General features: G+C 44.6%; 1 protein-coding gene across 1 annotated transcript; it reads left to right on the top strand.

Annotated features, from left to right (window-relative positions):
- The first annotated feature begins 994 nt into the window (after window positions 1–994).
- Window positions 995–10719, top strand: C4bpb (complement component 4 binding protein beta). Its single transcript, XM_059253160.1, has 6 exons — window positions 995–1799; window positions 2327–2497; window positions 3960–4136; window positions 4743–4836; window positions 9861–9987; window positions 10522–10719. Exons 1-6 carry the CDS (start codon window positions 1748–1750, stop codon window positions 10675–10677), a joined length of 777 nt encoding a protein of 258 aa, XP_059109143.1. The 5' UTR covers window positions 995–1747; the 3' UTR covers window positions 10678–10719.
- Window positions 10720–12429: the final 1710 nt, after the last annotated feature.

Below are 12429 nucleotides of genomic sequence, written 5' to 3'. Positions count from 1 at the left end.
CATAGGATTTAAATTACTGTATGAAAAGGCAAAGTCATTGTTGAGCTCTGTTAGGTAAGGCTACTTCCTCCTGCTCAAAAAAGCAGGGTCTAAGTTTTACCTCTGTTCCTGGGTGGAGAGCTGACATTCTAAGCCTCTCAAAACATATGCTATTTTCTTTTAAGAGTTAACCAGCTAGACTGGTCAATCACCTGGCCAGGATCCCGCCACTCCCCCACCCCAAGTCACCCCAGGAAATCTGATTTACTTGATGCCATGTTAAGGAGAGGAAAGAATAATTAATGAAATCGGGCAGCATCCAGGAATAGGTAGCTGTAAACCGATAATAAGGTGATGTCCTTCCAGAAGCTTCTCCTTCGGGCAGAGAGTGCTTCCCTTGGGCAACACTGCAGAGGCCCTCTCCTTTCAGAAACGTACACCTTTCCCTTCCTTCTTCCCAATCAGCCCAAAGTAGAAGTAGGCACTCTGGGATTTCTCATTCTTTCTCTTAAGTACCCCAACCCCAGTCCCAATGCGGTTGCTTGCCAACCTCCATTGCGTACTACATGGCTTTATTTCCTCCTCTTCACCACCTCGCTCCTCATGGCAGCTGCCAGGGTTTGCAGGCTTGCCTACTCTGTTGTTCTTTCCTTCAAACTCTAATAAAATCATTTGCAAGTTTCCTTCTGACTCTGTTTTAAAATTCTTTTATCAACTAGATTAAGAACCCAAAAAGAAATTCTTAGTTTCCCGGTAGTACTTGAACTTCCAGTCTTCAGTACTGAGCACGGGCCTGAGGTGGCTAATGTAGAAACTGATCTGGTATGGATGAATGTACTGAGGCATTCAAAACAAGACTGCTTTGGCTCACAGAAGGCTTGGCTCAGAGCAAGTCCACTGCTGCCTCCAAGGAAGACCGCTATCAGAGTTATTGATAATGAACTCTAGCTATAAAATGTGGATGCCGGCTCGGGACAGGTGGTTGTGTTGAGCTATTTCTGATTCAAGGCTGAAGACTATCATTGCTTCTAACAATACTTTACTTCTTCCAGAACACTGTAACATTGAAACACTGGCTGACTGCCCATGAAACTCCTACCACCAGATCAAAGCAGCTCCTTCAGTGGCCTCTGGGTAGACTTGGCCTCTCTAGTGTCTTTCCCACTGTGGTGGTACTGAAGTCTGTCTGATAAACTCAGCTTCTGCCTTTGTGTCTTTGGTGCGCTCATTCCCAGCTTATGTTATCTTCCCTGCCTGTCAGTACTATTCCTGGCACAGAAGAGGATTTAGAAAAGGAGGGAGGAGGTGACACTTAGTTTGGTCTTCACTGGGAAAGCACCATCGATCAGCACCCCGTCTTCAGCCCCAGAGCTGGAGAGAGCTGTAGGCAGTGAACTGTAAACACTGGCAAATATTGACAGAAGTCAAGGTCGTGGAGGACCATTTGGCCCATGCCTGTTGGGGAAGGATAAACCTGCAGTTTAAAGCGACTGGTCAACTGGTGTGCATTTCTAGAAACTGGGAAATTTCTTAAAATTTTCAATCTGGCAGCTCTCTAATCAATGTTTGTGGTTGCAGAGCCACGGACTGCACTGTCTTCTTCCTGCCATTCTTCCCTGTTACAGGAAGGGCTTTTCTTTTTCACGTCTGTTCCAGGAGGAAAACAGAACTTCTCTAGAAGGAAGTTGTTCTGATCCTGAGAGGTTAGAAGGGCTTTTGATCGAAATCACGGTTTAATTTCACTCTGGGTCAAGTGACTGCTCCCCAAATGCTTTGTTGGGTTGGGTGCTGTCTGATGTGGCTGATTTCTGCCTTAGATGGTAAGTGTGATTTCCTTACAAGATAGCTCATGTCAATTGGTGGTTTAAGAGGCATTCTGTATACAGTTTTAATGAAATTTACATTTATAATATTTATTAAAAGTTCTCAATTATGGTATATGCTCTATACTCATTGGGGACCTAGTCTATATTAGTGGTGATCTTGCTTCTTCTGATGGGTGGTCATTGCTGATTTGCTCTTTTTATTCTGGGACCCCAAAAAGTGACAATTTGAAAATCCTGAGACGCCAACTGTTGAAAACTCTGGGACTGATACTCGGGAAGGAATTGCTTGTTGAGGAATGGATAACTTGTGGCTGAGTTTGACCACAGTGCCTATGATCTGCTTGGAAACGTAACTTCAGAAATTCTTGGAGACTGAGGATTGGGATGTACATGCAGTGGGAGAGAGAGGACACAGTGTGAGAGGATTAGTTCCCCAGAGACTTGGCGGGAGGAATTCAGTGGGGTGCCCTTACAGCCAGTGATATGCCAAACGATTCTGTTCTCTGTTTTCTTTCCAACAGAGAGCTGTTCGGAAGTTCCTCCAGTGGACAACAGTGTGTTTGTTGCAAAGGAAGAAGGAGGACAGATTATGGGGGTGTACCTTTGTATCAAAGGCTACCACCTGGTGGGAGAGCAGTCTTTGACCCTCAGTCTCTCAGAGGAATGGGAGGGCTCCTCCCCTGAGTGCCGCTGTGAGTTTGGTTTTTCTGTTCATATCGACATCTCCTATATTCTATTATATCCTGCTTCCCGTAGGCCATATTAAAATTGCAAAAACAAACAAACAAATAAAACAACTCAATTTCTAAGAAGCTATTCTCCATCTCTCCCAGGTGCTTCAGAGACAGGATCTTGCTACAGTAGCCCATCATGTTGGCCTGGAATTTGATATGTAGCCCCTAGTGACCTGGAACTTACAACCTCTCTGCCAGTGCTGGGATTCCAGGCACGTCACCCATGCCTGTCCATCATGTTACTTTTAAATTAGGAGAAACTGTATTCTCAATTTACATATCTGATAAGTGAGATTAAAGCGGTTGGCTCCAGGTGGAAAAACTCATTATGTTATCTTATCTTCTATAATGACAGAGCATAATTCTTCCAGATCATTTTGTTATTATACTTTCTCATAAGCTGTGTTAATTTTATGTATACATGACATTTTGAAGTTTCTTTCATGTGAAAAAAATTTACATCCCTCTCCATTGACCCCTGATTTTCAACAAGAAAGAAATAATTAAAATATATAAGAAGAAAGAAAGTAAGACATGAGTAAGTGTATATTTGGCTACATGAAAGAAAAGGAAAGAAAAGGAAAGCTTGAAACATAGGCTTAAGATATTTGAACCATGTTCACCGTAGCAGTATAGTGGACATGCTACTGGTAATAACTAGTTACGTCCTTCATTATGTGTAGTCCGGTTGTCAATCATATCATTCTTACGCATGACCATGTCTGTAACACTATTCCATGAAAAATGTCTACCATTCCAGATAGGGAATTAATGGTAGACCAAAGTTAAGGATACTGCCGAAGTCCAGCTTGGTGAATCAGTGAGTTTATTGGGGTTATTTACAGAACTAGGGGTGAGGGCTTACTTACAGGAGCCGGAATGGCTCAAAGAGGGCCGCATTACCAAAAGCCCACCCCGGCATTTATGATGGCTCACAAAAGCTGGGAACCTGCAGCTCTCTGTACAACTTGCAGGCAAGCTAAACAGGTTGAATAACATCTCTCCCCGGCCACTCAGCTGGTCTGAGCAGCTCCCAGTAGTCCCTGTTGCTTGTGTGACCTTAGGGAGGGAAGAACCTTGTGAATCTAGTCAGATTCAGGAAGTTCCTGAGGCTTCTTAGCTGAGTCTTTTCCCTTTAGAACTTCCAGAGTCTTAATGAGCCTTCTTTTGAAGGTCGTCGTCGGTCTTAAGGAGCTTTGGAGGAAATTTCCACACAACAGAACCCATTCCTTTTTGTCCACTGTTATGGTACCTTGGCCTTTTCTCATCCTGCGTGGGTATGGTTTGATAATACATACCTATCCTCTTAGATATATGTGCACCATTAAGTACTGAGTTACTATTATCTTTCTGAAGCTTGGGGAAGCGTGACTTTTACTCCATTCTAGCCTCTTAGAGCACTGACTGTTCTCTTCTCCAGTGGGCCACTGTCCCGAGCCTGTACTGGAAAATGGCAGGATCAATTATTCTGGGCCTGTGAATGCAAGTGACAAAATCGTGTTTAAGTGCAATGATGGTTACATCCTCAAGGGAAGCAATTGGAGCCAGTGCCTAGAGGACCACACCTGGGCACCTTCCTTGCCCATATGTCGAAGTAGTAAGTACTGATTAGTATTGTCACTCTGGGGTAAAATTGCTTTTTGGTGCCATATTAGTGTATAAACCAGAATAAAACCTTCACCTTCTGTCTTGTGAATTACTTTTCCTTCCTCTACGACACAAATTTTCCTTGTTCCTTTCTTTCTCTTCCCTCCCCTCCTCTCCCAACTTCTGATCCTCCTGCCTCCACTTCAGGAGTGCTGGGATTATTGGTGTGCCACCATTCCTGTTATCCGACGCTGGTGCTTGAACCCAGGTCTTCATGCATGCTAGGCAGACACTCTACCAGCTGAGCCACAGCTTCCACCCTAATTTGCCTTCTTTTGCAAATTAGGTTGGCAGCCTTACAGTGTGTAGCTCCATTCCTGGAGCTCTGCCAGTCAGAAAGGATTCCCGGTTCCTTGTAACTCAGGGGGATGAGCTGGGGAAAGAGTCTTTTCCATGGACAGTTCTGATTTTCATGAGAAAGAATGGGTGGAGAGCATGCTCCTGGCTCTCACTTGTACCAATGTGAAGATGGCGGACTGTAGAGCACACATGGTGTACTATCCTGTTGAATGTACCCGGCTCCCACAAATCTCACTCCGGGCCGTCTTCCCCTTAGGAGACTGTGACCCTCCTGAGATTCCTAGCCATGGCTACTTTGAAGGAGAATCTTTCACTTCGGGGTCTGTTGTTACTTATTACTGTGAAGACAGGTAAGCGTAGAGTACCCTTTATATCCTAGTTGGAGCAGTACCTTTTCTATTGCTGTAATAGAACACCGCAGCTAAGACACCGTGTACGAGGAAGGGTTGATTTGGGTTGATGGTTCCTGAGGGATAAGAGTCCATGACTATCACGACGGGGAGCATGAGAGCAGGTGCAGGGTGGCTGGAGCAGCAAGCAGGGGGCTCACATCTCGAACTGCGAGCACTTAGCAGAGAGCATGAGTCTTTCTTTCAGTTCTCATAGCACCCCTCTAGTGACACACTTCCTCCAACAAGGGCGTCCCTCCCCGAACAGTGCCACTAACTAGGAATGAAGTATTCAAGGGCTGGAGACTGTGGGGGACATCTTTTTCAGACCACCACCCTAGTGAAAGTATTCTATTTGATGGTTAATGGGGTATCCACACTGTTGGAGTTCTCTTCTGAGGGAGAATGTGCTCTCTACATATCTAAGATATTCTCACTTATTCTAACTGCTACAGTTATCAGTGCTGTACCCGACTGTGGGTGGGTCTACAACTAACACATCTAGCCTCCAGTGGGTGAGTGGTCAGTATCTTGACAACAGCTTCTAGGCCAATGGGTTCCGTGGCTATTAAGACTTCATAAGTAGTACACCCTTACTTTTCCAACAGATAATGCATGGATAGCACCTTATCGTGTGTGAACTATCTACATAGCCTGTACTTGGTCAACAGCTGGTTTTGCTTTCTTGAATACCACGGAATGAGCTTCTGACTGTCCCATACCTTCCTTTGTATTTGAATTGTAGAGTGGCCTTAAGTGGGAGGGGCCAGACATTGGGATGGAAGCCCTCTAGCATCAAATCAGCCCTGCAGATTTCTGTGTTCTCTTACCCATGTAGAGAAGGAGGAAAGCCTGTGCCTTGTCTGTCATATTTGTGGAAATACTTTCATTTTATGGTAACAGACAGCACTCAAATATTTCATAAACAATTCAGGTCCTTGGACCTTGTTTGGATTAATGTCTCCTCAGTGTAATGCAATATTTGAACAGTTGTTGGTTTCAGTCCATTCCGCTAGGTCAGATATTGTTATCCCATGGCATATTGTGAGGCTGTGTAAATAACCCTGGAGAACCATGGTGAAAGTCCACTGATGCCTTTCCCAGATGAAAGGTGAAATATTCTTGCCTTTCAACTACTACATCAGAGCTGAAGAAATCACTGGACAAATCCAGTACATAGAACACAATGGTGATGGCCCAGTTGTATTTCCAAGACTTTAACAGTGTTAAGTATAGCCAAATACAACTTATTTAATGTTCCGGTAACCAGCTGTCTTAAGCTATGTCCTATCAGGCCTCTGGATAGGGGATGACAATGAATTAAAGGGATTACACACAAGCATTGTGATGTTTACCTTTCCCAGTTCATGGATTGTTTCTGTGATCTCTTGGTGCTCCCCCATACCTTTAGAAAGTACTGGTATATGGCCTTGGCGTCAGTGGAGTCACTGGTGTGGTTTCTCGAGATTGGCTTTATGGCCAAGACATGTTTGTTTGTCATGCACCTTTCCCCATAATACGTCTACTCTCACAATATATTCAGGGGTTATGGCATAGACCTTTGGGGGCATATGCCCCAGACTCAAAGTGAGAACTGGGACTGTTTGTCCACCAGAGTTCTCAGTTCCTGCTAAATGGTTCTGAAACTCCTCTGGAGTTCCAGATCTGTGTATTTTTGGCACCTGGAGCTGTCTGCGTTGTGACTCTTTCTGTGTTACAGGGACCAATATGTAGCCAACTCTGTATGAGGAGCCTGTTTCAGGGACGTGGAGCCTGGAAACAAGTGTCTATTCACTGTTTTCTCCAGAACCAGGGGCTCACTGTACTGTCTGGCTCAAGGGAAGCCTTGTTTCTCATGGCATTTCCAGCTGGAGGATGGGCCCAAATTTTCCCTTTTATTCCCTCACACACACATGGGTGCCTATTCTGGAGTTCTAAAGGTACACACTGTCTTTTCAGGAATAGGAATTGCAATCTTTTCTTTTCTTTTTTTTTGGAGCTGAAGATCGAACCCAGGGCCTTGTGCTTGCTAGGCAAGTGCTCTACCACTGAGCTAAATCCCCAACCCTAAAGTAGCATTTTTAAAAATTTTATTTATTTATTTTTTCAAGACAAGGTTTCTCTGTGTAGCTTTGCGCCTTTCCTGGAACTCACTTGGTAGCCCAGCTGGCCTCGAACTCACAGAGATCTGCCTGGCTCTGCCTCCCGAGTGCTGGGATTAAAGGCATGTGCCACCACCGCCGGGCTTGGAATCTTTTCTTAAGGGAGTGATTTCCAAAGTTTTATTGTCCAAATTTGGCTGCTTGTCTGTTTTTTTAAAAATGTATTATTGCCCGACAATTTCATACATGTAAATAACATATTTTGGTCATTTTCATGCCCCACCCCCATTGCTTCCTTTCACTCATCTCTCACCCAATTCCACCCAATTCCTTCTTTCCAACAAGTTTCCCTCATATTCCTGCTGTGTTGGGGGACACCCACTGAGTTTAATTGGGGCTGCTTGCATTTGGGAGGCTCCCTGGGCCACTCTGCATGACTCTTTCACCCTGCTTCTGTGTTTACTTGTTCTGAGTACAGCACACCCCTGTAGTTTGTCTTCATCTCCACTGAATCTGTCACCATCTGAGCCTTCTAGTATTGTTGGCATAGCATAGCAACCTTATGGATATTAGAGCTCAGACCTGACTGGAGGTACCCAGTGCAAGATGACATCTCTCATCTCTACTGTACACGTCATTGTAAGCACCAGAAAAAGTCACAACACACATTGTGTGTTTCATTCCAATATGACTGCAATTCCTCCATGGGTGTCTATATTTCACTTGGCATGGGGCTGTCTTTAGAGTTGGACCAAGTATGTCTAGTGACAGTCGTTAACCATGCTGCCAGTACTCCACATTACCTTGTGGTGGCTGACTATGACAGCTGCCCCAGTCCTGGAGAGAAGCCACCAGCCTTCATGTCCCACAGTCTCAGTAGGAGGCACACACTGTTTTTGATTGGACTTGGCTCTCAGTTCCACTACCTCTAGAGGAGTGGAGGGGTGTCTTAGGGGGATGCAGGCAGATGGTGTGAGTCCTTATCATCAGGGGATCTCCACATTAGGTCTTCTGTGTCTTGGTAGTCTGCTGCAGAGTCATACTTGTGAACGCTCATCTGCTAGCTCAAGCTTCTTTGCTGAAGTGTCTTTGCTGTTGACTTATGCCACTCTGGCATCTCTTTCTAACTCTAGTTCTCCCTGTGATCTTTCCACTCATGAGCCCATGTTATTTCCTTCTTTATCATTTATCTATCTATCTATCTATCTATCTATCTATTTTGGTTTTGCGAGACAGGGTTTCTCTGTGTAGTCCTGGCTGTCCTGGATCTCTGTAGACCAGGCTGGCCTCAAACTCTCACAGAGATCTGCCTGCCTCTGCCTCCCAAGTGTTGGGATTAAAGGCGTGCACCACCACTGCCTGGCAAATTTTATTTATTTTTATTTTATGAACATTAGTGTTTTGACTGCATGTATGTCTGTGTGAGGTGGTCGGGTCCCTTGGAACCAGAGTTACAGACAGTGTTGAGCTGCCACGTGGGTGCTGGGAATTGAACCCGGGTCCTTTGGAAGAGCAGTCAGTGCTCTTAACCTTAGAGCCATCTCTCCATCCTGTTATTTCCTTCTCGATGGCTTCTTTGAGCCAGCATGATTGTCTTGCATTGGCAGCAGTGGCCACTCAGTTTTCCCACACTGATTTGTTGCTTGCCTTCAACTTGGCTAGCAATCTTTCTTGGACTTTTGAGGCACACACATACTCACAGGGAGCTTCCCACGAGTCACAGAATGGGGACACATCAAATCACATAGGTGGCTGAGGCCAGCCTAGGGTTTCCCTGGCAGAACCCATGTCCACACCCAGAATTTGCTCATACCCAGAATTCCCTTTTGGAATTCTGCTGACATGGCCAGTTTTATGAAAACTCTCATCAGGAAGGCCTCAGAGGCTTTAGGAGTGACAACTGTTTGAAGATACCAAAGGAAGAAATCAGAGGACGCCATGGGAGTTTGGACATCTTTTATTATCAAGCAATCCTTGGTAACATGAGGCCAGAAAACAGGGATCTGCACCATGTTTACAAGCAGAACGGCATCTATATACAGAGGGAACAGAGGGAAAATGGATTCTAGTACTCAACGCTGCAGTAACGAACTTCTCATGGGCCTGGTCTGCTTGTCTACCAGGCCTTATCTTCCTTCTCTGTTTTCCTGTTTTCAAAGGAGAGAAATGGCCAGTAAACCCCGCCCCCTCCATCAACAGGTATGCCTACAGTCTGCAGAACAACTGCAAGAATGGGGTTGCTCTAACTGCCTCAGATACAGATAATGGGATATTTCCCACAGAATCCAAGAGCAGAAACCTTAAACAAAAAAATCAGAAATGTAATGATTTAGAGTTTGGACCCTTAAAGCATTGTAGTAAGGACTAACCCTCCTTCAGATGGACTGGTCTCCCTCCTTGATGGGGTTCCCGCCCTTTCTTTCTCTTGCTTTAATCTGGGTCATGTACCTTCTTCAGCCTTTAGGTCCCACTTGTCAGTTTTGAATCACCTTTTGCTTTTCTGATCACACACCACTGCCTTCATTTATCCCATTCACCTTCACCTGCATTTTAGAGCTTAATACAGATGCCTGTTTAGATTTTGACTGGTCAAACACTTCTTCCCTCACCCGTCCCCCCAAAACACACTGGCTCTGAAGTTTTTACTTTCCACCATGTTAATCTGGGTTGACTCATCCCTTGGGTCTGCCCCCCATTTCAGGAGGGCTGTTTTGCTTCATAGCTATTTTGTTAGAATGAGATAACCTAAGCGGACACTAAGGCTCGGGGGCAAGAAGGTGGATTTGATTACAGATTGAAACACTGAAATACAGCTACACAAAACCAGTCTCCATTGCTCAGCTTAGAAGATGCAGAGGCTGAGCGTTGTTCTGACATCTCCAGGTACCATTTAGGGGGCACACGGAAGCTGCAGTGCATTGATGGGGAGTGGAGCAGTTCCTATCCTACCTGTGAGCCCGTTCAGGAAGCCCCTAGACCTGCTGAACAGATTGCACTTGAGAAAGCAATTGTAAGTAGGGGCTGTTATCCGTTTTGTTCTTAGCTGCAGTCTCGGGCCTGACTTTACTCTTGGCATATGCTTAGTGGATATCTGTTCATTTCTGGGTAACCTTGACCTGATTGCAGAAGGGGGTCTCATAAAATGCCAACTCACATTTCTAGATAACATTCACATTCATCATCACAAACACCTCACAAAACCTTCTTATGGGATGTATTGCCTCATTCAGCGTATAAAAGAAGGTATATAATTATACACAGTGCCTGGGATCTGGAAGTACTGGCCGCTGTGAGAAGCTGATCCAGTTCTAGATTCCAACACGTTCTGAACGCATTTGTTTTCTTTTGGACTCACTTTATTTATGTATTTATTCTTGGAGAAATATTAATGATTATATATTTAAACCAGCAAATGTAAATGACTGATGACATTGAGGACTCAGATCCACGTGGACGTTCCCTGGGTTTGCAGCTTAGTGGTTTCAGAGTAGGGAACTGAATCTCAGCCCCCTGGTTGTAACTTTAAAGGTTTTTCTTCCCTTAGCTTGCCTTTCGGGAGATTAAGGACCTTTGTGGTGCCACAGAGAGCTTTGTGAGAAGACTGAAGGAAAGTGGAGTAACCATGGAAGAACTGAAGCATTCCCTGGAGATGAAGAAAACTAAGCTGAAGGCAGATATTTTACTGAAATATCGTAGCTAAGCAAGATGGAAACAGAAATACCCTGTGAATAAACAGCTTCTGAAGGTGCTTGCAGGTCGTTCTTTACTGAGCTGAAATGCAAGGTCACGTGGCCATACAACTGATGTATTGTGTGCGCTTTGGGGGCATGTGTGGGAATTTTACTAAGAATGTAGAAGGGCCAGCTGTGGTGGTTATCGGGTTCAGACCAGAGTTGGCAACATGCTAATGGAGAATGTAGAGATTCATTCTTTGGCTATGTGGGAAATAAGAAATCATGCATCTGATCTGAATGCACCTCTCATGAGACATGAATTGTAAGTCAAAATTTTCTGAGATAGGAACTAACCTTTCAATCTGGAAGAATATACTTACAACAATTACATCTTTAAAGTTACCTACTGAGTCCCATACACCTCTCAAGCACCAAAGATTATTGCCAGTGCTATTGATTATTCTGACAACTTGATAGTAAGTCCCTATTGCTGAAGACACCACATACTTAGGACATACCACATGGAGAAATGTTATCTGGTATTCAGCTAGAAGTTTCATCCCTTCTGGGTAGTATTCACAGTGCTGGGAGGTTCTATACATGTGACCAGAGGAGAAAAGTAATCATTAATTACCTTCAGCTATGACCCTGCAAGCTATAATAATGATCCACGTACAAGCTCTGCCCATTGGTGCAGCAGTGGTACAAATGTTGGGGGAGTAACCAACCACTTTTTGATTGGCTTCAAGGCCTTCTTCATGAGATGGAACCCACCAACTCTGCAGCTTCCAAAAGCAAGCTACTGATTTACTCTCTGTCCAGCTACATCACTTCCTCTTCCTGCCCAGCTCTGTCACTTCCTGTCTGTCTGTACAGACCTCCAGACCTCCATGGTTAACTAGTGTTGGAATTTAAGGCGTGTGCCACCACACCTGGCTCTGTTCCCAATGTGTCCTTGAACTCACAGAGATCCAGACACATCCCTGCCTGCCAAGTGATAGGATTAAAGTTGTGTGCTACCATTGCCTGACTTCTATATAGTGACTGGCTTTTGCCTCTGATCCTCAGGTAAACTTTATTGGAAGACACAGTATGTTGGGGAACACAATACATCACCACATGATTCTGCTTCATAAGGGCTGAGATGAAAAATGTGTGCCACTATGGCCTGGCACTTTTTTTTAAAGAGAAAGAACATGAAGTCTTGTGGGTGGGGGGAAATTAGGAGTTGGAGGATGGGAAAATACTATAAAAATATACCATGTGAAATTCTCAAAGAATTATTAAGAACACTAAAATGTTTCCAACAAGATAAAATAAGTAAAATGACCCATTGTGACAGAAGTCGAATTAGGCCCCAGACTCTTCTCTACATCTGGTTTATGAAGCCAGGTTTCTAAACCTCATGTGATAATATTGTTACTGCCTTTTGGATAACTCAAAAGCAGGGCAGTGGTGGAGCATGCCTTTAATCCTAGATCACAGGAGGCAGAGGCAGGCCCATCTCTGTGAGTTCGAGGCTAGCCTGGGCTACACAGTTGAGTTCCAGGACAGGCTCCAAAACTACACTGAGAAACCCTGTCTCAAAAAAAAAAAAAAAAAAAAAAAAGCCGGGCAGTGGTGGAGCACGCCTTTAATCCCAGCCCTCGGGAGGCAGAGCCAGGTGGATCTCTGTGAGTTCGAGGCCAGCCTGGGCTACAGAGTGAGTTCCAGGAAAAGGCGCAAAGCTGCACAGAGAAAGCTTGTCTCGAAAAACCAAAAACAAACAAACAAAAAAG

This window comes from Peromyscus eremicus, unplaced genomic scaffold, assembly GCF_949786415.1.
Source record: "Peromyscus eremicus unplaced genomic scaffold, PerEre_H2_v1 PerEre#2#unplaced_2655, whole genome shotgun sequence".
Classification (NCBI taxonomy): domain Eukaryota; kingdom Metazoa; phylum Chordata; class Mammalia; order Rodentia; family Cricetidae; genus Peromyscus; species Peromyscus eremicus.
Note: the sequence above shows the minus strand (reverse complement) of the source record. Positions and strands in the feature narration are given on the sequence as shown.

Excerpts from the sequence above, each read along its gene's own strand:
- C4bpb (XM_059253160.1), top strand. The coding sequence starts at position 1,748 with ATGCTTTGTTGGGTTGGGTGCTGTCTGATGTGGCTGATTTCTGCCTTA. Across the intron at positions 1,800-2,326 it reads GCTGATTTCTGCCTTAGATG|AGAGCTGTTCGGAAGTTCCT; the intron begins GTAAGTGTGATT and ends TCTTTCCAACAG. Across the intron at positions 4,137-4,742 it reads CTTGCCCATATGTCGAAGTA|GAGACTGTGACCCTCCTGAG; the intron begins GTAAGTACTGAT and ends TCTTCCCCTTAG.